This window comes from Coloeus monedula (assembly GCF_965178545.1).
Source record: "Coloeus monedula genome assembly, chromosome: 17".
Classification (NCBI taxonomy): Eukaryota; Metazoa; Chordata; class Aves; order Passeriformes; family Corvidae; genus Coloeus; species Coloeus monedula.
In genome coordinates, this window is record NC_138797.1 from 11,583,530 (window position 1) to 11,608,536 (window position 25,007).

Consider the following 25,007-nt stretch of genomic DNA (forward strand, 5'->3'; position numbering starts at 1 on the left):
CAGAGCATGCATTCCTTGTGCCAGCTCAGGCACAGCAGGGCTGCTTTCAGCACGGGACTGAAGCAGAGCTTCTTGGAGTGTAATTTCAGTGCTGCAGCAAGAACTGCCAGAGCCTGGCCCTATGCCAAGGAGTGACACTGCAACAAGGTTCCCTGGACCATTACTCATGCCCCCCTGGATAAGTCACCAGCAAGAGCAAGGCACAGGCTGATTGGAACAGTTACCTGTGATGAGTTTGGTGGCCTACAATTTATTCTCCAAAGCAATTTACTGCCTGGTATGAACTGCACCGTGTCTTGAACCTCTGGCATATCATCAGCCTCATCATTTTCAGATTTAATATCTTCTTCACTCTGAAACAGAGATAACATTTGGCAGAGGAACAAAGGAACATTGGATGGTTTCATCTAGAATTCTGCAGTGACTGTTGAAGAATCTGTTCACATTTGAGACACTGAACACTCCTGTACTTCTGCGTCACCCCTCCTGTTTGCTTTTCCTCACTCTGTATACAGTCCCTCCCATTTTTATGTCTTGCTCCTGATACCCCCAGATAGTCTCCTAACACTTAAATGAAACTTCAATATCTGTTCAAAAAAAAAACCCCCAGCAACAGTAATAACAGTAAATTCATGTCTTTCAGAAGTGTTTTCTCCAGCTGCCCCTTCTATCCTATGCCATAGCTTAATTTCACCTCACATGACCATTATTTCTTCAGGTGCAAATGAGCCAAGACTGAAATTTAAACCAGTTTCCAAGTTAGTTCTTAAGTCATAAATAGGGCACACCTGTTTTTGGGTATTGCTTCATCATTTGCAAAACATTTGGATGTGTGGTTAAAAAAAGACAGGCCCTTGTTTCAGTCTGATTTCCTATGATCCAGACTCCAACCACAATTATCACTGCCAGTTTTCTCACTGTGAAGACTGTGTCCCTAAGTTTATGAATACAGTGTCTTTCCTTCAAAGTTCCTTTGTTACCAGCTGCACTGCTGTGCTGCACATATAAAAATCCAATGTGCGGGAGGCTGCTCTCAGAATCTGAGAGAATCTGACTGCTGCAGGACACAGACAGCTGCATTGTGGAACTTCAGAGGATTTCACCATGAGAACCCATTGAAAACCACAAAAACCAGAAGGGAAGTTTGAGGCAATAACATCCTGGAGTGACAGTAACAGTTTTCCTCACTCCCACCCCCTTTCTATTTTCTTTCTGCCCTCTCTGACATGGGTCATTTGTTTGAATCAAAAATACCCTACTAGGTTAAACAGGGCCTGTTTCATACACTAGAAAACAGCTCCATATGGTTAAGAGTCTAATTTCAAGAATTTAGTTTGCGTGTTCATTATTTTAAAAGACACTTCCAGGCTACTTTCCATGTCAACATCTAGTTTACTGTTAGACAGTTCCCCATCTAAATATAGTCTCAACAGGAAGGAAGGAAGGAAAGAAAGAAATAAATTATTTTCTTAAGATGAACAGAATCTTATTATTTTTTAAAAAAGTCAAAATATAAGCTTGTACCATGATGGAATACAGAGGCAAAAGCAAGGCCTGTTGTTGCTCTAGATTCTTCTGATGTGAATACTCTTAAAGTTCGAGCCTCTTAACATCTAGAGATTAGCTTCTGTTTAACTTTTCATTTTCAATGAGTAACTGTTGATACCAGGAAACCCAAAGTCCTCTGCTGCACCATACAGTACTTCCCATTTTCTATATGACACTGAGGATTTGACAGCAACTTACCTGACACTGCTTTAATGTGAAGCATGTTTCCAGACCTCTTTGTTGTAAAGATTTTCTACATCATGAATTCTGAAAAGCTGCATCACCAAAAAGGGTATCTGACTTAAACAAAATGATTATTCTTTTTCCTGCCCAAATCCTAGTACTTTTACAGCTGGAGTTGGCAGTAGGGCCACCTTCCTCATTCAAAGACTGGACAACATCAGCTTGGGGGTTGATATTTGATGACTGACTAATCTCCAGCAGACACCATTCCTCTGAGCTCCCTTCCATGCCAGCAGCTCACACTACAGACTGCAAAGCTCAAAGTGCCAAGTGCCTTCTCACTGCCCCATCCAACCCCTACCAAATGACAAGTTTTAACCCTTCATTCACCTAAATAAGAGGTTTTGATTTCATTTCTGACATTTCAGTATCTTTTCTCCCTAAAGAATCCTTCACCTTACCGACTTCTTCTTCTGCTCACCACCTCTCTTCTCACTCTTTTTGTAGGTCTCATATGTGGTGGGATCAGTGCACCACAAACATTCTGTCCACTTGCCATAGATCACACACAGCTTCTTCCTGCTGCAGAGAAAGCAAAGGACACTGAGCTCTTCCTTCTTACTGAGCCTTCTAAGCCTAGCCCTGCAGATTCTGATCTATATTAAATACCCAGCTTCCTACTTCACCACATTTTATGTTTCTATTTGCAGATTTCACAGAATGGGTGACTCTTAGAAAACACAGATGTTTGATAAGGCAAAGAAAAGGTTTCAGCTCATTCCAGCCCTCCAGAACAGATCCTCCTGACAGTCACATGCTTTTGCCACTGTTAAATGAATGTGGGTACATCAAAGCCAATTATAATACAGAGACTCAGAGTCACAAAACAGGTTTGGGTTAATTAAAAACTTCTAACAACCACATTCTCATTATTTAAAACTGAAGACTGGAATTATGACTGTACAATAGTAAATCAGTTGCAACTACTCTGCATTTTCCCTTTATTTCCAAAAGCTGGACGGGAGAGTTTTTCTAATAATGCTTGAAAATTATCATCTTGGAGTCAGGGGGTTTAATACTGATACAGAGAACAAAAATGGGTTAAAAATTACATTGGTAGCAACTTTACAGTCACATCAGCTGTGGTCACTATGCAAGCAAAAGAAATGCCCCAGTGTTTAAAAACAGAGAGATCAAGAGGCTTTTATCACTTACTGCTTGTCCTGGATATATCCCTCTACTCTGTGAAGCTCTTTCCCAAACAGTCCACACGGTTTAAAATTAAGGACACATTTATCTCCAGTACTGTGGAGGAAATAAGTACATGCTTAGAGAAGCAAGCCCACAAATACATTAAAAAATTTACTTTTCAAACTTACTTAGCTTTTTTAATATAGTTACAGTTAGCTGGTGGTTAGTTATATACATAATTATTTTTATTTAACTATGGTTTATTGTCTGACCCGGGCATTAAAAATAGCACACAAATTTCAAAATTCCACAGAACTAACAAATTTTGTGCAAGTACAGGAGACAGGATTGCAGATTTCATGCTATGAGAAGTATTAAACAGCAGCTCATTGGATTGAAGCTCTCATTTATTGAGAGAGCAACACATGCAGGAGTAATAGTTCTCACAAAATTCCCTCCCTCATCATTTAGAAGGTAATTTATTTTATGTAAGTAAAAAGCTTTTATACAGGCAGTTGGCAGAGCAGTTGATGCTCTCTAAATTCACATTTCCCAACTCTACAGTCATTTTTCTGTACTGTGCCCTTAATTTAAGACATTCTCCATTATCTAAACTAAAAAAGTGACAAATCACAATCAACACCGTAGAGGTCCAATCTGCCTCTGACAATTATTTCATTTAATGGTTCTGGAGTTAAATTTAATTTCTGTTCTCTGTTAATGGGGCTGAACTTGGATGGGTAACTCACAGATGTAAAACCTTTGCACTCCATAGGCCATCTGGCTTTGTGCCTTTTCATTAATAACGTTATGATAGTAAGCCCAGGCCTAGGGATAATTTGCATTTGTCAGGAGAAGTAAAAAAAAACCCCACGAAAACACAAAAAAATCCCCACAAGACTTTGGAGCTACAAAACAAAGCTTCCTGTGTGTCTCACAAAAATCAAATCTGCTCTGTAACACAAATGACCACAACAATCCCTACAGCCCCTGGGTTCATGATCAGCATTACCTGTGATTTACAATTTCTACCACTCCGTACTGCTCTAACCACAGTTTACCAATAATTACATTATGTACACAACAGGTTGGATTTGTCCATGTGTAAGCTTCATTGTGCCTGTCAAGGAAATAAGAGAAGGAAATCATTTTCTTGAGCTTGAGATGGAATGCAAGCCTGTTTTCAATTCTGTTCATGGCAGGGCAAAATATGTAACACTCCTCTGAACAACCAGCACTCAGCTTCATAACAGAAGAGAAACAGACTGTTCTTTACAAGCCAACAATGTGTTGTATCCAAACACTGGTGCAAGTTCATACAGTGATATTACCCTTATTTTTCTCCCTTCTCACGTAAGTTTTACAGCTGCTGTGCCTTGGATTACAAATTTCGGCCCTACATAAAGGGCAGTTCAGGAACTCATCTTTTAAATTTGCACTTGTAAAGTTGTAAGTGATAAAACATAATATCTGCAGGAGAACCAGACTAACAAACTAATGCCCAGTAGTATCTTCTATTCAATTGCTGCAGCAGTAAATTGCGTAAGTGGTTTCCACAAACACGTCACAAGTTTCCTCATCAGTATTTGAGGCCTGTTCCAGTGCCACTAAAGGTAATTTTGGGGTGTGAGTGGTTTTTGCTTTGTTATTTAACACTAGTGGGACACAACAGCACTACTGCAAGCTCCACAACCATGACATTTTAAAATTCAGTTTACTATTCAATTCCATCCTTTCCCCAGAGATTTACTGAGAAAAAGGAAAAATCCTAGAATTGATTTTCCATTTGATTTCATTTTTGGTTTATTGTTTTGTGAAAAGCTTTAAAGGTGAGTTAATACAGTCTAAATCCCTAAAAGACATTATCATATAAATGATCAAAAAGTTAAACAACAGGATTCTATTGTCAATAGCAGAGTCAAAGCCACCTATTCACACTCATCTTTCCACGCTGGTAGGAGAAATACTGAAGTTACCTGGTTGGCAATCAATCCATTTTAGGAAAGCTTGTAAACTCTATTTTAATACAAAACACAGAAAAAGCAGTGTCCTCTGTAAAAAGTGCCTTGTACTTCTACATCCAGTGAACATGGAGAGAACACTCCTAGCTAACGTTTCCAACCCATCTGTCATTTTCCAGTACAGAGAAATAACAGATCATTGAAGTCTCACTATTTCCCACAGCTCCTTTTCTTCAAGGAGTCTTTAGAACAATGACAACTCTTCAACTGGGGGGAAAAAAAAACCAGAATCCCTCAAATTCTTCCCCCCGGCCTTTAAACACAGTTTTATTCCTGAACTATTTTGACAGCAGAAGCTTTATAGCATAAACCAAAACACAACACAAGGCACTTATGGTCAGTGCTGATGAACTGAAGCACTTATTGTGTTGGAGAAGTGAGGGAAAAGTGTCTTCTAACGCTCTGAAAAATAGTCATGGTTAGCATAAAGACACAATTTAATACTGACTCCCAGCTTTGCTTCCCAAACAGCTCCTTGTTCACTCAGGCCTTGAGCTGTTCTCAGACTACTCAAAGCAACAGAATGGTCAGAATCACAACACTGAGAGGCTCAAAATTTCATTTTAACTTCTGCTGCTAACTTGAAGCAATTATTTAAAATAAATGCTTTAATTGTTTCTATTCCAGTTTAAATCTCAGCCTTGATTAGGCTCAGCAAGAATTTTAACAGTATCCTACATAAAGGCTCTGAAAGAACAAACATTATTTTGGTAACACCTGCATTCTGCACTAACATTCACAGTTCCTTCTACATTCAGAAGAAATTTCCTTTACTTCCATCACCATTTATCTTCAAGACCAGTTCATACTTTTATGAACTTTGGAATATTAGATGCCAACAGCTAAAAAATTAAACTACTTCCAAAAGAAAGTACAGGAAAAGTCAATGCTTGCTATGGCAGGCAAGTTGATTTTTCATTAAAACCAAATGCCTAGAACTTTCTTAAGTCAACATTTCAAAACCACCTCAGAGTTAGGCCTCAGAAAGGCTTTTATAAAAGCACCAATTGCAGAATACTTTATTTGCAATTGTTCTAGTGCATCCTCGTGTCCCACTTGGGGAAGTTCCAGAGTCTTTGTACCATCAGGGCACAAAACAACTCATGGCACGTCACATAATTTATGAGAGACAAGACTGGGAGCAATCTGGAGAGACATTCTTGATTTCAGTAGGAAGCTGATCCTTCTCTGCAAGTGGCAATCCTGACAAGTTTCTCCTGTTGCCTTACCACAGAACAGTTATTGTGAGATGCAGCTCTTTCCACACAAACACTCACACAAACCACCAAAACCAACAGCAATATTGAAAACTGAGATGAGCGTGAACAGCCCAGTAAGAGAATTTTATCTCTATATTTAAATTTTACATGTCTTCACAGAACTAGCTTTCAGTAGCAATCAATTTGTAAGAAATGCTAATTTTCAAGCTGGAAAAACTGGGTCAAACTGCTACAGCTATAGAAGCATAACACAAATTTAAAAAACAGCTCTGAAATTAAGCAGTGAAAATTAACTTGTAAATCAATTCTTACAACCTCTTCAGCAAGGGGTTTTTAGGTAATCATCCCTGAAAAGCCAACAGGGTTATCACCAATAAGTAAAAAAAGTTATTTACTTCTCATACTCACTTCAGAAGCTCCAAAGTAATTGTTCCCCGAGGCTCTGCTTCTATACTCTTTCCCCAGAATTTTAGTTTGGGATAGATTGATCCATGAAATATGAAGTCCTTATTGAGGCCTTCAGAATAAAATGCACTAATAGGTGGGTGGTGGCTGACTTGTTCAGATATAAACCTAAATCCTAAATCCTCCCTGGCAACAACAAAAGAAGAGTATTAAACAGTAAGTATATTTTTAATATTGCAAGAGAAAAGAGTTGATACTTTAAAAAAATGTGAAGTATTTTTAGATTAAACTGAAGGTGAAATTTTTCCTTTTCTAGTTCCATGACACATTTACAATTAATGAAATAAAAGGATTTCTAATCTGAACACTTTCTTTTTATACCTCAAACCAGGTTTCTACCCAGAAAGGCATCTGAAGAAGTTTCACTGAAATAACTCATGAAAATACAGAGACCCCGTGGGCAGCATGAAAAGGTCTGACTGAAAATTCTTTACTCCACTGCAGACATATCACCCATTTATTTGAGGAAGCCGAAAGTCCTTCAGACTAATTTCTCTATCTGACATGATCAACAAAACAATATTTAAATTAATTAATAGTGTCTGTTCAGGAAGTGTCTTTGGTGGAAGAACATGAGCCAATTTTCCTCTAAATAATTCTCTGCATAGTCTGCCTAAATTTAGAAATAAAATTATTAGCTTTTATAACAACTTCCCAGAAATTCTGAGGTAGTTTGAAGAAAAGAATTTTAGCTATACTCAGAAATATATTTTACTGGTATTTTACTACAGCCAAACCAGTGTGAGAGTCTGCTAACTCAAGAACACAAACAACCCCAGCTCCCAATTTAAAGTAATTACTACCTGGTTAATTCATAGGTTTCTCCTAACAGCGGGTTAAATGGTTTGCCAGTTCTCTCCCACTGAGAAGCTACAGCAGAGACTGCAAAAGCAGCTACAGCCTGTAAGCAAATTAAGAACACATTGTTATGAGAATAGTGCATTAAAACTCTAACTTGAATATATTTTATTTGTTGCACATACAGTATTTTATTAGTATTCTACAAAGGAATTGCTTTATATTGTTTAAGGCCAAAACATTTGTAAGCCATGGGATAAATGATATAGAAGTGGGGAAATATAAGCACTTATTAAGAATCTCATTTCCAACAGGAATTATTTTCTGTGGTGAATTCTGCCAGGTTACATTCTGCCCCACCTACCTCTAGGAGATCAGCCTGGCTTTTTAAAATCTACTTTTCCCCACTTTGACTGCCCCCCACCCTCAGCTTGTTGGGAACAGAGCCTCGCTTTCCTAGTGCCAGGAAAGAACTATTTCAGATGTGACTTCTTGAACCATGCCAGCAGGTTCAGGTGACACTGAGGAGCTCCTGCAGGCTGGGAAATGGAGGTATGGACCCTACAAACACAGGATCCAAGATAAACACTCCAGTTTCACTTAAATAAATCAGAGCTGTGAGCAATACCAGCATAACCTGATGCACACAGGTGTCACCATATTCACTTCCTTGGTGTGAGACCAGCCAGGTACTATATCCTAATCCCAGTAACACCCAGTTTTGGAGAAGAAAAGAGAAGCAAAAGTTGGCTCTGTCACAACAATTTTTCATCCATAACTTCAAAATCATGAAGCCACTCAACAAACCAATTTAGAGTGACATAAAGCCAAGATTTCATCCTCACAACTATAAAACCACAAAAAGGGTCACAGTTAAATGAGTTGAGATCCTTGGGCATGGTCAGTTGTGGCACTTTCCTGCTCTAGACTTTTGTTTCAAACTCAGTGCACAGCATGGAGTGTGAAAGTGTCACAAATATTCGATACAGCCACTACGAAAGAAGAAACTCATCTAGACAGACAAATTGGGCATTCTTACGGTAGCCCCTGAGAAAGAAATACACTGAAGTGAGAAATTGTCTTAAAATCAAAGACCATGAGAAAAAAAAAACAACTTCTGAACTACCCAGAAGGTGGTAGAGGTTCTTACCTGCATTCTTTCCAGGGGATCTGCATGACTACAAGCCTTATTAATGAGGTATATATGCTCCATATATTCTGTTATCCTTTGAAGGAAACTCAAGGGCTCGTTGAAGACAATGGGCATCGTAATCTTGGACAGCTCCTACATAACCAAAGGACAGGTTCACTTCTTAGACACAACACTAAGTTAACAACTGGTAACAACAAGAATTTTCAAAATAAGTTGTGGGTGAGTTTATTTATAGTATTCCTCAAAGGATGTTTGGCAAGCCTGGAGCAGACCTCCAAATGCTACCACTGGAAGCATTGCAGAACCCTACTTGCAATCTCAAATAACAACTTAAAATATTGATCCAGCTAACCTAATAAATTCCCAGAGAATGTTACCTTCTCTGCTGCGGTCTGTGTAAAGCAGAAGAGGTTAAAATTTCCATAGGTAGCAGCAATAATGTGCTCACCCAGCTCTGTGCTGATACTCAAGTGCCACACACTCCTTGGAAACCCTCACAGGCTTATTTGCATAAAATCTATCCATTGTACTGCAGCAACCACAAATTATTTTTTGAAAGGAACATTTACATAAAGAATAGTACTTGAATTGCTCTACCAGATTTTAGTGACTTTATTTAAGCAACCTGTTATTTGTGTCAGACCATTTCTGGTTTCACATGTGGATACAAGACAGACACAAAGTTCACGCAGAGATTTCCAATTCCCCCGGTCTTTTACTATACCCAAGCAAATTTGGCTGTTTAATTACAAAGTTGCACTTGTGACTGAGCATTAAAGCATTAATGTAAGTGCTTAAAACTTAAGAGAAAGCAGAAGGCCACCAGATGAAGCTAATGCAACATTTTCCTCACCTTGGCACAGGCAGTAAGGGAAGAAAAATGTTAACCTTAACCGACTTAAACTGATTTGGTCCAAGCAAAAGGTTCTAGTAGATGGGTCACTAATCCCACCAAAAGGAGTTTTGAGAGTACAGCTGTATGTCCTAGATGACATGAATTTATAAAATAAAGCCCTAAATCATATTTTGCTAAGAAAAGAATAAAAAAAAGCAGGTAAGAGAGCATTGTATCAATCAAACATATTTGACTATATTTTAATGGCTTTAGCCTAGTTCTTAAAGGACAGCTTCAGAAACACCAATCCACATGCTCTAACAGCTGAAGAAGATATGGAAATAGTACTGTTAATAAATAAATGCTGAGATTCAGAGTTGCAGTTTAAAATTGTTTCCTAGCGAAAACAAAGAAAAAATGCACCAGGTGTTATTCTGTGTCTTGATGTTTAACAATGAAACTAACCAGCTGACATTAGGAGCCCTAACACAGATGCTTCATTCAAGCTAACTTACCAGTCCAATGCATTTTTTTAATATGCTCCACACACTAAAATCACTTCTAGAAAACATTGGGGCAGGTAATGACGTCCTGTAATGGAAAAAAAAATATCCAGCTGTCATTATCAGCCCATTAAACAACAAGCCATTTTCTTTTGCAGGTATGGAGGCAACTTACAAGGGAAGCAAAGCATCACCCCAGACTTGGCACAGGAAGCAGACACGTGAAATGACTTTTCAGTTCCAGAGAATTACCCTCTCCCATGAGAACAGCACCACCCCAAAAGCCATGAGCCAGCACGTGCTCACCTCTCATTTCCTATGCAGCTCTATGTGTTTACCTGTGTCTCTTAATCCCATTCTCTTGTATCTCTGTCTCTCCATTATGCTTTCCAGTCCTACTGCTTTGGTGTGGATCTAGATCAAGCATTTCTGGAACTTTATGATTTGCTTCTGAAAAGTCTCCTGAAGAATTGTCAGAATCAAAGCCTGTATAAAAACCAAAAGGCAACAGTCTTCTTAGGAATCTTACCATGCCACAGAGTGCCACTCACATTTTCAAGTGTCACACCTGAAGGACACTTAGACCAGGTTAGTTTATTTCAAAGAGTATCAGAGTGAAAACCTTTTATTAAGAGACCTAATTTCCAGAAGTATTATGAGCCAATTACTGTATATGAATCAAGAATTATCATTTTTCACACTGCTGAATATAAAACTAATTTAGAATCTTAAAAGCTCTCAAGTAACTCCTAATCAGATTAGCTGCATTGTCTCTTTTTCAGAGCTGCAGCGTAATTAAAATAATTTGGTTCAGTTCTGTAGTTTTCCTCAAAGACCTTAAATAAATTAAACTTAGGCTGCTAATAGGCAAGGAGAAAAAGAAAAAGAGAAAAGAGAAAATGGCCATTTCACAATGCAGGGGCAAACACACCCAGGCAACTGGAACCACAGAAATGTAGGATTTTGAACTTCTTTTTGCCACCCATATGTGCAAACCATATAACACTTCCCTAATGGCTGCAGCAGGAACATGTGAAGACCAGGATGAATCATTCCCTCAGCTCTACAAGTGACCCACAGCATTACCGACAGGAGGTGGCTGCATTTCCTATGTCCCAAATCCAGCCACTTGGTCAAGAGCTACTGGAAACACCACTGTAACCATACCCCAGCTTGCAGCAATATGCTTGGAACGGCTTTAATCCCAAAAATGTTAAACCACCAGGAATCTGTAGAACACAAACTTTTGTATTAAGCAGCCCTAAGTAAAAGTTGGACTAAACTAACAATCTAAGATTCCAGTCTAATGATTTTATTTTTCAGTAACATAAATTACAGAAATAGTAATAAAAATAATGACAATTTTTGCTTTGGCTTTGAATAAGAAGATTTTAAAAGCATTCTATGCACCCCTACACACACCCATGGGTCTCAATCAACAGCAAGTGGCCTCCCCTCAGTGCTGCTACCCAGACTGACTGCAGAAACAAAACATTTGTCAACCACAACAGCATCACCACAGAGAACCCTAAAACGATCAATTAATACAATCCTTCACTACTGCCACAGTACTACAACAGAAAACATTGCTGATCATACAGTGTAATAAAGGAACATCTTTGCTGAAATTAATTCTAAGATCATTAAGTCCTTCCTGAGTGCCAAAAGGGTCAATTCTTCCTCAAGAAAGACTTGAGTTTCCAGCTTCCAATTTAAGAGTCAGAATCAAAAAGCAACATGAAAATGTGGGTATTTGCTGGCGTACAAATTTTGCCATAGTTTGAAGGAATACATAACAATTCTTGCATTCCTTTCATTCAGCTGTCACAACCTGGGCAGCCCCTTGTCTTTGTGCTGAGTTGCCATCACACTCAGTTACAGCCTGGCCCAGAGTCCAGCTGAGGGTACAGAAAGATTCTGAAATATTACAAAGCCTGTAAACACTCTAATGGAGTAAAGAAATCAGTTGTGACAAAGATTATTTCCATTTCAATTTTAAACAGACTAAAATGCTGTGATCCTCTGCCATTAACTTTTAAAAAAAGCAGTACTTCACCTTTGTTTTAACTTCTTCAATGGCTGCTTTTGCTGTATTAGAGCAATTCATGCAAGGCACACATTCCAGAAACAAAAAGCTGCACTTTTTTCAGGGATCAAGACCATGGCAATAACATTCAGAACTGCACCAGGAAGTCCCACTGATAGGATCTTACTTGGTAAACAGCAGGTGTAATGGGTGATGTCATGTCTTGCCCTGTCTCCTACATTTTGATGTCACAAGAATGTAATTACACAGCAATAACCACACCTTGGCAGTCTTAGTACTCAATTGGAAAGCATGACAGTCACATATAGATTCAGGTCATTAAAATGAAGACTACCTTGAAACACCTGTCTTAAAAAAACCTTCAGTCAACTCACAACCAAATATTTATGATTTTAAAATAGTATTTTTAACCATATATTAGCTTTGTTTGAACCAGTTACAGTAAGAGCAGCAAAATAACTTATTAGTATAACTATAAAGTTGGGAAAAAGAAGAATGAGCTTTCTGGTACATGTGCCCTTACCCAAAAAACTGATCAAGTTCACACAATGTAAAGAACAGCAGCACTTCAATGAGATAAACACACCTAAATGTAAAAGTAATGCTTCACAACAGGAACAGTCCATTGGATTACAGAGGAATAGTTCTGAAAAATATTACTGTAATGTCAGTCTTTACATTGTACCTGAAACCCTGCAAATCCTATCAATGGTCATTGTGTTATCCATATTAGTTTTTCTGTTTCCTATGATTCAGAATTGTTTTGCCCTGTTCCTGTAAAGCACAACAGGAATTTAGATTCAAGTATATATATTATTTATGGACAACAATATGTCATTGGTAAGTAAATAAATGCCAATTAAAATGAATGTCTTGCAGACAAACAATAAAAATTAAATCCTTTCTCCAGAAAAGGAATTACATCAGAAGGGTAAGTTTGCTTTTATTAGATTGCACTTCCACTTAATTACTTAAAAAAAACTGAAACAACAAAACCACTGTGGTACCCAGCCAGATAATCATAGACTTTCAACTACACTTTCAACCATAGCATCACATGACTTATCCACTACAAGCTCATTGAGAAAGTTTTGGAAGATGCTTCTCAGTGAAGTTCTAGGTATTATAGTTCTATGAAGAACTATCCAGACACTGTTCTTCAGAGAGGAGGCAGATCTGGAAGAAAAACAGCTTACAGAAATGACATGTTGTAGTTTTTCTAAGTTCCAAAAAGAGCCTTACACCAGCTGCCAATAAAGCTCTGAACTTCAGAAACTGAGTAGGTAAGAGTTACTTACAGGACAGTTTTCATACTGAAAAGCCACTGGGAGTAAGGATAAAAATGCAGATTTAAAAGGAGGATAGGGGACTACAGACAGAAATACAAAGTCAACAATTAGCTTAATCAGAAGTTCCATTTACGTGTGTTAAGAGTGAAACAGAAGCTTTTAGAAAGTCTTAAATTTTCAAAGCAAAATACTTAAGTTAGGTGCCAACATAAATCTATTTCAAGACCTTAAAGAAAAGTGACTTGCCAGTAACTTTAGTTCTCTTAGCCTTCCTCTTCCACATCCTGCAACTGAAACAAGTCCACTCAGACTGTGCTGCACATCAGCCAAGGCAACAGAGGCCCTGGTTCTGTGAGTCACAGACAGAGACACGAGACCTCCCCTGGACAGTCAGCAACTCCCCTAAGTACCAATTACACCTTGTCAGCCAAGGCAGAAAGGCAATCAAAATACCTTGGTACTGAGAGCCTTCAGATCTAAAAAAAGCATAAGGAATAGGGATAAACAGCTGGAAGTGTAGGCAGCGAGTGAAGCAAGAGGTGTTATTTTTCTTTGCCAGAAATTAACCATTCTCCACTTTCCAAAATAAGGCCACAGTCACAAGCTGTAGCTGATTGGAGGCAGGCTGGCCTTTCACAACATCTGCAATACTTACACAGCCATCGATTCAGTCTGATCCAGATACAATGAAAATATATCAGTTTGGCAGATAACCTCACTTCCTGCTCCCCACGAGAAAGCAACAGAGAACAACAAATACACCTGGCTGGATGAACCAGCTGAGCCTCATGGGCACAGAACAGATTTCCATGGAACTGCAGGCTAATATTTAAAAAAGCAAAATTAAACTATCCATGTTCTCAAAAATAAATTACTCTGGTAAACAGCCAGGCATTTTCCTGCTTTGTGGCAACCCTTTCACAAAACACTTTGGCAAAAAGATACCTGACAATATTAATGAAGGATACAGCTCTAAAAGAGGCACAGTGTCTTTAAAACATCTGTGATGACATTAACACACCCAAGGTGACATAGATCAAAACTATATGCTCCTTGTCTCTCAGAAAATTTCAAAGAATCTGAAATTCATCAAAGGATTGACCATGTTTATCATGATCCTGCCTCATAGAAGGCTTCCACTGGAATTGGAGAAAAAGTAGATTCTTGACAGCTGCGACGTCTGGAATTAAGTGAGATCACAGGTAACACTTCCAAGGGATTCCCAATGGGAGTACTCATTTATGAGGTAAGGCTGTCAAGTGTCAGCAATGTTAATAACTTCTGACTGCAAAGAAACTTCTCCCCATGGAAACTCTTTGTCATCAACTTGATTCATCCCCTCAATTCATCGACACCCCAGTCCATGCTGCACCTCCACAAGTGCCATCATCATCCAGTCAGGGACAAACCATCTGCCAGGATTCCCAACCATACAGCACACAATTCCCTCCCATGAGCATCTCTTGGATGAGACGGGGACAGTGTCAGAAGCAGGAAACTTCTGAGCCAAGGAGTTAAATCCACCACACCAAACCTCAGGGGTGTCCTTCAGAGAGATTCATATTCTAGAAGTGGATATCATCAATTAGTAACTATAGAAAAGCTGTGACTTCCTCAAGGAGTGAGCCCATACTATCTTAAAGGAGGCAGAAAACTACCTGGGCTGCTGCTGAGAGTGCTGCAGAGTAACTCCCACAGAGTCCAAGTGCTCTAAGCTTGGTTTACTCCCTACAGGACACAAACCACAGTACCCAATTCCTAAAATCAGTGAACTCTGGGAACACATCGCAGCTCCTTCTAGGGCAACCAGGGCCCAGGACACAGCAGGAGTAAGAGAAAAGTATGGCGCACACACTGTTTTCATCTCAATGCTAAAACACAGCTGGAAAATGTGCTCATCCCTGGCAGCCACATCCCAATCCTAGACTTTGAGCAGAAGAAGCACATCTAAAGGCAGCTTCTGCCCTTCTGCTGATCTGACCTAAAAACAAGGAGAGCATCCTTGGAAAGAGCAGACTGAGGAGTCTGCCAAGGGCGTTTCATTTTTTTAAATCAAAATTTGGAAGGCCAAATCCTGAAGTTGTCACTGGGAAACCTGGAAGCTCAGAAGAAACCTTGACTGTGGACTTGATCTCCTGGGAGTACTGTGCCTATACCTACCATGTCCAGACCATTAAAAAACTAAGAGACAGGCAGGCACTACCAGGACCCATTAACATCTAAAAAATTCACTAAATCACCATGTGAAAGATCCACAGTGTTAACAGGAGCAAAGAGTTACTACAGACAGCAACAGCCAGGAACATGAATGCAGAGAGGCCCATTTACAGTTGTTCTCTGCGTCACATTTCTGACCTAGACAAGACACAGCTACAAAGAGCTAGGTCTGACTTCACTAGGTCTGTGCAAGTAACTCATCAAACTGTCAGCATCTCCTAAAATCCAGCAGGAGAAAGGGATTGAGCACCTGTCCTTAAAGACAGTCCTGAGGGAGAACAAATCTGAAGCAAAGTATTCCAAACTTAGTACTCCCCTTAAACCAAGTATCAGGCTCCAAGGGAACACATATAACATATATATATATTTAAACTTATCTCCTGCCAGCACATTCCCCCCTGAGGAAGAATAAAATGAAGCTGGAACAAGGAGTGCTCACAGAACTGATACACAACACCCCAGTTCTGAGCAGTCAGCCACGACTGCAGGTACAAGAACAGCTCATGCACAATAGCTCAGTCACCACCACCTGGAGCATTGCAGGGGGAATCAACCTTTTGAGGTAGAGGGGAAAAAGAAGAGGAAAGAGGACAAAACCAGAGTATCTAAATGCAGATGAGTCAAACACCAAGGGCTGTGCAGTTCTGCAGCAAGGGACAAAGGAATGCATCACCATCAAAGCTGTACAACACAGACCTCATGCTTAGAGGCACACTTCTTTTCACACCTTTTTTAGTGGAAAAAAAATCTAGTTCATTTATGGCAGTGACCCTGAGCTCTTGCAACTGAAAGATTACAAATGACATACAGAAACAACCCATTGTGTTTTCAAGACTTCAATGGTACAAAGGTTTGATTTTACAGATGGATTTGGAGTACTAGTCCCCATCACACCTAGCTGGCATGAATGCAAACTAAATTTCCTTCTCTCCTCTGTGACACAGTTGTGACAAGTCCTGTACAGTCTGCTGTCAGTCACACTGCTTCACCCAGCCCCCTCTGTTTACTCCTCACATGAATTTGCAACCAGCCATGTCTAAGTCTACCTTACCCTACCATGCTACTTCCATTCCTTCAGCTTTCACACTTACCATTACTCTCTTTTTGTTCCTGTGATTTTACATTAACAGCTGTACACTGAGCATTTCTCATTTCACCTCTGCTACACAGTTGCTCAAGAGATGTTTCAGTGGAAGACTTTAAAATTGTTTGAGATCTTTGAGAGGATTTCCTTTTTGTTTATTAAAATACTTCAAGCATTTTATTTCACCACTAAAACCATCTAAAGTTCTTATAAATAACTATTCATCCTTATTAGTTCAAAGCAAAGTACTATTTGATACACTGCTCAAGTGTGAAGTGCTTCATGTTTGCTTTCTTTAGAAAAAAACAGGATTGCAAAGACTTTTTGCTCCCTATCTTGAAAACATACTTTTACAGTAATTTGTTTCTGACCAGAAAAACATTTTCTACTTCAATTCTTTAGGATAAGGGTTTTATTAAAATTAAAAAAAAGAATAAAATAACAATAAAAACAACCCACAGAAAAGACTTCACCTTTCAAAGGGTCTTAAAAGCATTACTTCTCAAGCTGCTATTAAATTGCTTTTCACAGAAAATGAAAGCAAGACCTAGCCATTAAAGGACTGTTACAGTGATGAAATAATAACCAGCATTAAGCTTTAACAAAAAAACCCCTCATTTCCAAGCCTGAACATGAGTTATAATTTTCCCAGTCTACTTTCAGGAGACAGCACTACAAGTTTTATCAGCACAAGTTTACTTTTGATTTACTATTAACAGCTGTATATTACAACACACACAATGCAATTTTTAGGGGTTTTCTTCCCCTTGGCACTGTGCCCATCACTCACCCGTAACGGCATCATAAAACTCTTCTTCACTGTTCATCCTTCAGTGTGAAACCTCTGTGCAGCCAGTGCAGCTTCCTCTAATGCATTGTTGAACTTGATTTAGAGATTAAGTATCTGTATGCTGTCAGGGTCTTCTCTTGCAAATACCCAGCTGCTTTAGAGGATCTATTTGACAAGACAGGGAAACAAAATTAGCATCTTCCACAGTTCTCCTGTGTACAAACACTCACACTTGACAAACACTAATTTTTTTGTTTCTTCCCATGGCAAAAGATGGATTTTTGCATTCATAAGTAAACAGCTATCTTTGATATCACAGTAATTTTGAAGACAGCTACTGCCTGCCACAAGAACAGCTGAGAGAAGTGCCACACTTCTGTCTGTATAAATACTTCATATACATTACTGTAAAACATATCTTATTTACAGCAAGGTAAATTTCAGGCAAGTACAGCTAGAAGGAGCAGAGAACTGACAGAAGAAAAAGCCAGCTGGCAAACCAAAAATTCTCCTTAGCAAGAGGACAAGCCTTCCTGCATCCTTAAGCAAGAAAGCTGGGAACAAGAAAGAACCTTTGTATCTCAAAATCTGACCACTGCATGAAAATGTTGGGCCTGACTGTACATCATGCAACCAATATGTAGTGACCCTGAGAGAAGTTTCGTCAGGCTACTGCTATGCACTCCCGAAGAGACAACTGGAGATTTTTCCTTCTAGATGGAATGTAAAGAACCAACAAACTTTTCCTCAGTAGAACCACGCACTCTGCAAATAACTTACAGATTTATGTAGCAATCCAGCTCTACTTTATGGATACACTAAATTAGATTTTTTCCAGATGGTTGGCAATGGTGTAACGCAAACATTTTTACCTCACCCAATTCTAGTTTAAGGAGAAGAATGAGAAAATTCCGTTTCCACTCTTAGAAATGTTCACCAGGTTCCAACAACAAGCCAAGTACACCACAATAAATGACAGCATGGCAATGCTATCAGTATCTCCTCCAAAACAACCTCAATCTGTCAGTCTCAATTTTTTTCTGATCCTGAAGATTCCACTGCTTTTGTGACAGTAGTTTCTCCAGAGTAATTATAACTTGCACAATTCCATTCTAATTAAGAGAAACAAAGCCAGAAGCACACTCTGCTCCTAGGAGAAGAGTTTACCATGTTTGAAGCCAATTCCTTCTTCTTCTCTGCAAGAAACCAGACTGTGTGTCAAGTCTTTTTCCCTTCACTGCCCAGAACAAAAGCTGTTTGAATGTCTCACATACATACAGTTCTTCTAACTGTCCATTCAGAAGAAGGAGCTAAACCAGCCCATTACGGAACTCATCTAAGTTAATGAATTTAGTGTTTGCCTTGAATTATTTTACATCTTTCAAGGCCAGGTATTTCAGTTTGTCACTTCTCCCTTAGGAACCTCCCATTTCCTTGCTACTGTAAGATTTTATATCAATCTGTGCACCAGCAATATTGTATTTACAAGTCCTCACCCTCCAAGTATCTTTGAAGATGCAAGACATTTATGGTTTCAATTGTCTGCAAACACTGAATCATTCTAGCAAAACAGCAGCCAGTATTTCCAGAAGGAACTTATAGATGTACAAGATACAGCTCTCTCATGATCAGCATTACAACTACATTATTTTCTCCATGTTTTCTTCCATCTTTCCTTTTCGTGTTTAGTCTTGTACAGAAGGCACTTAGAAAAAAATTATGACTTGAAAAACTGTCAAATATCATTAAAGAAACTTAGAATAAATAAGGTCATACAGATGAGTGCCATTTTTCCCTCTCCCCTCTCCTGCACAATAATTGCATTACAAAAGGCCTTGTGAAGTGGAACTACATCCCACAGTGCAAAGTTTCACTGCAGAGACAACGAAGCTTTCCCATAAAAACACTCACCAAGTAGAAATGAAGTGACCAGAATCAAAGACAAATGAAAAGCAGAGTTATGTTGTGCTCTCCTGATGTCTACCTCATGCCACACCTGAAGCTCACTTCTATTTGAAAATGAAAGTTCAATCATACATATGTAAGTTATATACAAAATATTCATTAAAGTCACTTTAAGTAACGGTCACAAATTGTCCTAAGGTGCTAGGAACATTTTAAAAAGGGTAAAAGCATATATTTTGCTGAGTTACACTAGGAATAACTTCACACTTATATCACTTCTTTTACATTCAGTTCTTTTATATAGCAGAGATTAACATGAATTTGCATGTAGCTGAACACACAGTGGTAACAGCATTCAGATTTTATGAGCCAAAAAGTTGGGATTAAATCCTGTTCACTTACTGAGAGCAAAAGTTACTTGGCTGAAATGCCAAAAGACAAAAACATCCTGGTTGCTTCATATTCAGCATCTGCAATCTGTATTTCCTCCCCCATGTCCCTGATGTTCCCAGAAGAATTCACTTGCACACCAGCAACTGTGGTTAGCAACATTTATCAAAACTGCCACAGAAGGAAGGGTGCAACACTCCTGTATCAGACAGGCCTTCAGGAGTTCAGGACCAGCTGCTGTCCTGGAAAATCTTTCATAAAGCAAAAACATCCTATCATGGTCTCACCTTTCAGTCCCACAGTGTAGAAGAAACACAAAGCCTATCTGGACATTTTCTTGCCTACACAGTAATCACTAGGAATGTAACAAATAGGTTTCCACACAGACTTCACTTGTTGAGAGAACACTGTTTCAGCAGTTGAGGTTTGCTGGTTTAAAGCCTAAAATTACCTTAGTGGACTTCACTTTCCAGGCAGGGCCAAGGGGCTGAGCCTGGGTGCTCAAGGCACAGACACCCCGAAATGTGCTTTCCCTGGGGATCTCAGCCCAGCTGCACTCACCAAACCATCTCATCAAGAACAGGGAAAAGCAGAGGCACCTTAAGAGAACTGGTAATGCCCCATTTAATGATGACAGCACACCCCTGACCACAACCAGTACAGATTTTGTGGTTTACAGAAACAAGCAACAAAGCTTATCTACTTCCTCATATTTTAAGGCTACAGATTGGTACGAACTAATTTGATTTATTATGGGATTTGTGTGCATGAGTACAAATGGCTACATTTATTTTTATTTTTGTATTTTTGCTGTTAAAAACTGTCATTGGTACTGCACAACAACTCAAAAGCAGGTTACCTAAAGGGATGTTGGGGTTTTAGTTTAGTCTTAGGTTTTTTTTCTGTTAAAGGAATTTTCTCCCATATGCATGTTGCTAGGGGACAAATAGCTGTACTTAAGAAAGACAAAAAAAGGGAGTGGGGCGGGCCTGGCTACTCCTTTTGTCTATACCTGGGTGTGGGGTCAGTTCGCTCTGAGCGTCCGGAGAGAGAAGCTGCAGAGAAAGGAGCTGCTGTTTCTTTTTGGCCGTTCTTCTCTTCCTGCTGGAAACAACGCCTGGACCCCAAAAGCTGCTTTTCCTGCCCTGCTGGAGGCCGAGCTGTGGCTGCCCTGCCCCACTGCTGCTGCTTCGAGTTTTCGCTACGCTGTAGCCCTGCTCGCCCTGCCTGCCTGGGCATCTGTGGGGGTTCTCCCATCTGGATACATCTCGCCTGCCACCCGGGATTTGCGTTCGTCCCTGCCGCTTTAGCCTGCCGCTCCTGCCTGCCGCTCCAGCCTGCTGTTCCTGAGAGTCCGGGATCGGCTGCCCAGCGGTTTGTGAAGCCTTTGTCCCATCCCTTCCCGGGATCCCAGGCCGCCATTGCCCGCGTGTTTCCCGAGCTCGCTCCGGAGCGCCCCCTGCAGCCGCGGGGGAACCATCGCACCTGCCCTGCTCACCGGGAGCCGCCAGCGCCCCTGCCGGCTGCGAGCGGAACTGCACCCGAGGGGAAAGGGCCCGACAGCCGAGAAGGCTGGCACTGGGTTCGTGTGTGCTGTTACTGCCAGAGTTGTTGTTGTTTTGTTTGACTGGTTATATACATATACATATATATATATATATATATATATAGTAAAGAACTGTTATTCCTATTTCCCACATCTTTGCCTAAAGGCCCTTGATTTCAAAATATAATAACTTGGAGGGAAAAGGGGTTATATCTGCCACTTCAAGGGGGGCTTCTGCCTTCCTTAGCAGACACCTGTCTTTCAAAACCGAGACAGATCTTGGCGCCCAACGTGGGGCCTGAGGGCATTAAGAGAGAGAGGTGAAAAAAAAAAGGAATAACAGTTCTTGGATAACTTTATTTTGTGTGCCAGATATAGGAACCTTGTTAGGCTGCACTATGTGGTCTAGTTTACCCTGGTTCGGGTGGCATGTGGCCGTGGCTATATTCTTCCCCTTTGCAGCTCCTTACTTGAATATGGGCCCTCTGACTAAGGCTACCATTGCTGTTATCCAGCTTGCATTATGGGTCGAGAAGGTGAGGAATCCATGAGTTTTTAGTTTCCTCCGGAATGTGGGCACATGGATAAACGGCTATAACACACTGAGCACATGTTTTTGGGGTTATGTTAACAATGGTACCTTCTGTGAGGAAATGACACCAGGGGAAGTTTTCCCCCAACCCCTCAACCAGTTCTTCGGGCCCACCCCATCAATTTTCAAAGGGTTTAAATTCCCTCTGAATATTAACCATCTGCTGCTGATAGGCCTACTCTATTTAGCACTCAAGGATAAGTTGAGATTGGCTTGGATATCTACCCGGACACCAGCCCCAGAGACTAGAGATCCTGCCCCAGAACCTGACGTGGCCCCAGAGAGTAGAGTTCCTACCCCAGAGCCTGATCCTGCCGCAGAACCTGACATGGCCCCAGACACAAGAGATCCTACCCCAGAGCCCTATCCTGCCCCAGAACCTGGCATGGTCCCAGACACTAGAGATCCTACCCCAGAGACTGATACCGCCCAACAGTCCACCTCAGAAATGGACTACCCAAACTGGGTGGGGGTACTGGCAAAAGGGATGCAAGAGATGTGCCAGGAGATGGGCCAGGTGCGCAAGGAGATATGCCAATTGCTAAGGGAATACACCTCCTCAGCTAGTGAAAAGCCCTCTCCCTGCCCCAAAGAGGGTGAGTCCGATGGTGCAGCAGTAGAACCCACAGATGTTACAACCGTCCAGGCTTCAGCTGAACCACAAAGACAACCACAGCCAGCAGCAGTCGCCCCTGTGCAGAGGAGGAAGTGTAAGACCAAATCAGTATGACCAGTTAATGATGATGGGCAACCAGGGCCCTCACAACCAGCAGGAGAGCCAGAGCCAGAAATCATCACTGAGTCCCTGTCGTACGACAGTCTCCGTGCTATGCGAAACGACATTGCGCGAAGGGGGCGTGAGCCTTATACCACCTGGCTGCTTCGGGTTTGGGACCTTATGGGCACAAGTGTGCAACTGGATAGTGGTGAGGCAAGGTATCTGGGATCATTGACCCAGGACCCAGGTGTGGACCAGGTATTTGTGAGGGAGCCAGGGCCCCTTTCTCTCTGGGAGCGGCTCTTAATGAGTGTGAGAGAAAGGTTCATTCACAAAGAAAGAATGCAGGAGTATCATCATAGAATGCAGTGGAAGACACTTGAGCAAGGGATCCAACAGCTAAGAGAGGTGGCAATATTAGAGGTACTCTTTGGGAGGGATGGACAGCATGATAATGACCCTGATAAGGTCAGATGCACAGGACAGATGATGTGGAACCTGGCAAGGCTAGGGCCATCGCAATACACCACCTTCATTGCAACGATTGATGCTGACAATACCCGAGAAACCGTGGGCTCTGTTGCCAGCAAGCTCAGGCATTATGACAGCATGATCAATGGCCCGCTGAAAGCTCATGTCTCTGCTGTGGTCCAGGACCTCAAAGAGGAGATGAAGGAGATGAGGGAGGAGATGAGGGAGGAGATGAGGGAGGAGATGAGGGAGGAGATGAGGGAGGAGATGAGGAGGGTCAGTGTGGCACCAGTGCGAGTCACAGGCCCCCAAGTCAGAGCCCGTCGTCCCCCTGCTAGAGAGAGAGGGTACACCCCACGAGCTGAGCTGTGGTTTTTCCTGTGTGAGCATGGGGAAGACATGAGAAGGTGGGATGGGAAACCCACCTCTGTCCTGGCAGCGCGGGTGCGTGAACTCAAGGAGGGAGGCACTAACCGAGGGGGTTCCGCTAAGGTGAAGGTAGCCTCAGCCTCCCGTGACCGAGCTGCCAGATATTACAGAAGGGAGGATGATATGTCGGATCCCCTTGAAGGTACCTCGAGCATGTACATCCAGGGAAAGAATGATAACCAGGGCTAGAGGGGCCCTGCCTCTAGCCAGGAAGAGGCACAGGAGAACCGAGTTTTCTGGATGGTGTGGATCCGATGGCCTGGCACATCAGAGCCACAAAAATATGATGCATTGGTTGATACTGGGGCACAGTGTACTTTAATGCCATCGGGACATGTGGGGGCAGAACCTGTATCCATCACTGGGGTGACCGGGGGATCACAGCAGTTGACCCTTTTGGAAGCTGAGGTGAGCCTGACTGGGAAGGAGTGGCAAAAGCATCCGATTGTGACCGGCCCAGAGGCCCCGTGTATTCTGGGCATAGACTTCCTCCGGAATGGCTATTACAAAGACCCAAAAGGACTCAGGTGGGCATTTGGTATTGCTGCTGTGGAGGCAGAGGGCATTAGGCAATTGAACACCCTGTCTGGTCTATCTGAGAATCCTTCTGCAGTTGGGCTCCTGAAAGTGGAAGAGCAACGAGTGCCAACTGCCACCTCGACAGTGCACCGCCAGCAGTATCGGACAAATCGAGATGCTGTGATCCCCATCCACAAGATGATCCGCGAGCTGGAGAGCCAAGGGGTGGTCAGCAAGACCCACTCACCCTTCAACAGCCCCATCTGGCCTGTGCGCAAGTCTGATGGGGAATGGAGACTGACTGTGGACTATCGTGCCCTGAATGAAGTGACTCCTCCGCTGAGCGCTGCCGTGCCGGACATGTTGGAGCTCCAGTACGAGCTGGAGTCCAAAGCAGCAAAGTGGTACGCCACTATTGACATTGCCAATGCATTCTTCTCTATTCCTCCGGCAGCAGAGTGCAGGCCTCAGTTTGCCTTCACATGGAGGGGCGTGCAGTACACCTGGAACCGACTGCCCCAGGGGTGGAAGCACTGTCCCACCATCTGTCATGGACTGATCCAGACTGCACTAGAAAAGGGTGAGGCTCCAGAACATCTGCAGTACATTGATGACATCATTGTGTGGGGGAACACCGCGACCGAAGTGTTTGAGAAAGGAGAGAGAATAATTCAAATTCTCCTGCGAGCTGGTTTTGCCATCAAGAAGAGCAAGGTCATGGGACCTGCCCGAGAGATCCAGTTCCTGGGAGTAAAGTGGCAAGATGGACGGCGTCAGATTCCCACTGAGGTCATCAATAAGATCACAGCAATGTCTCCACCGACCAACAAGAAGGAAACACAAGCTTTCCTAGGCGCTATAGGTTTCTGGAGGATGCACATTCCCGAGTACAGCCAGATCGTGAGTCCTCTCTACCTGGTTACCCGCAAGAAGAATGATTTCCACTGGGGCCCTGAACAGCAGCAAGCCTTCGCCCAGATCAAGCAGGAAATTGCTCACGCCGTAGCCCTTGGCCCAGTCAGGACAGGACCAGAGGTGAAGAACGTGCTCCACTCTGCAGCCGGGAACAATGGTCTGTCCTGGAGCCTCTGGC

The 25,007-nt window shown here is 41.6% G+C and overlaps 1 protein-coding gene across 1 annotated transcript in view; it reads right to left on the minus strand.

Annotated features, from left to right (window-relative positions):
* Positions 1-25,007, minus strand: part of OSBPL2 (oxysterol binding protein like 2) — a 42,042-nt gene that overhangs the window by 5,249 nt on the left and 11,786 nt on the right. The window contains exons 3-12 of the mRNA XM_082292561.1: positions 17,345-17,509; positions 10,256-10,403; positions 9,930-10,005; positions 8,577-8,711; positions 7,432-7,529; positions 6,572-6,754; positions 3,935-4,042; positions 2,947-3,036; positions 2,193-2,313; positions 225-353 (exon numbers count right to left, since the gene is read on the minus strand). Of these exons, the coding sequence (XP_082148687.1) occupies positions 225-353; positions 2,193-2,313; positions 2,947-3,036; positions 3,935-4,042; positions 6,572-6,754; positions 7,432-7,529; positions 8,577-8,711; positions 9,930-10,005; positions 10,256-10,403; positions 17,345-17,381 (1,125 nt within the window). The 5' untranslated portion in view covers positions 17,382-17,509. The remainder of the gene's footprint in view (positions 1-224; positions 354-2,192; positions 2,314-2,946; positions 3,037-3,934; positions 4,043-6,571; positions 6,755-7,431; positions 7,530-8,576; positions 8,712-9,929; positions 10,006-10,255; positions 10,404-17,344; positions 17,510-25,007) is intronic.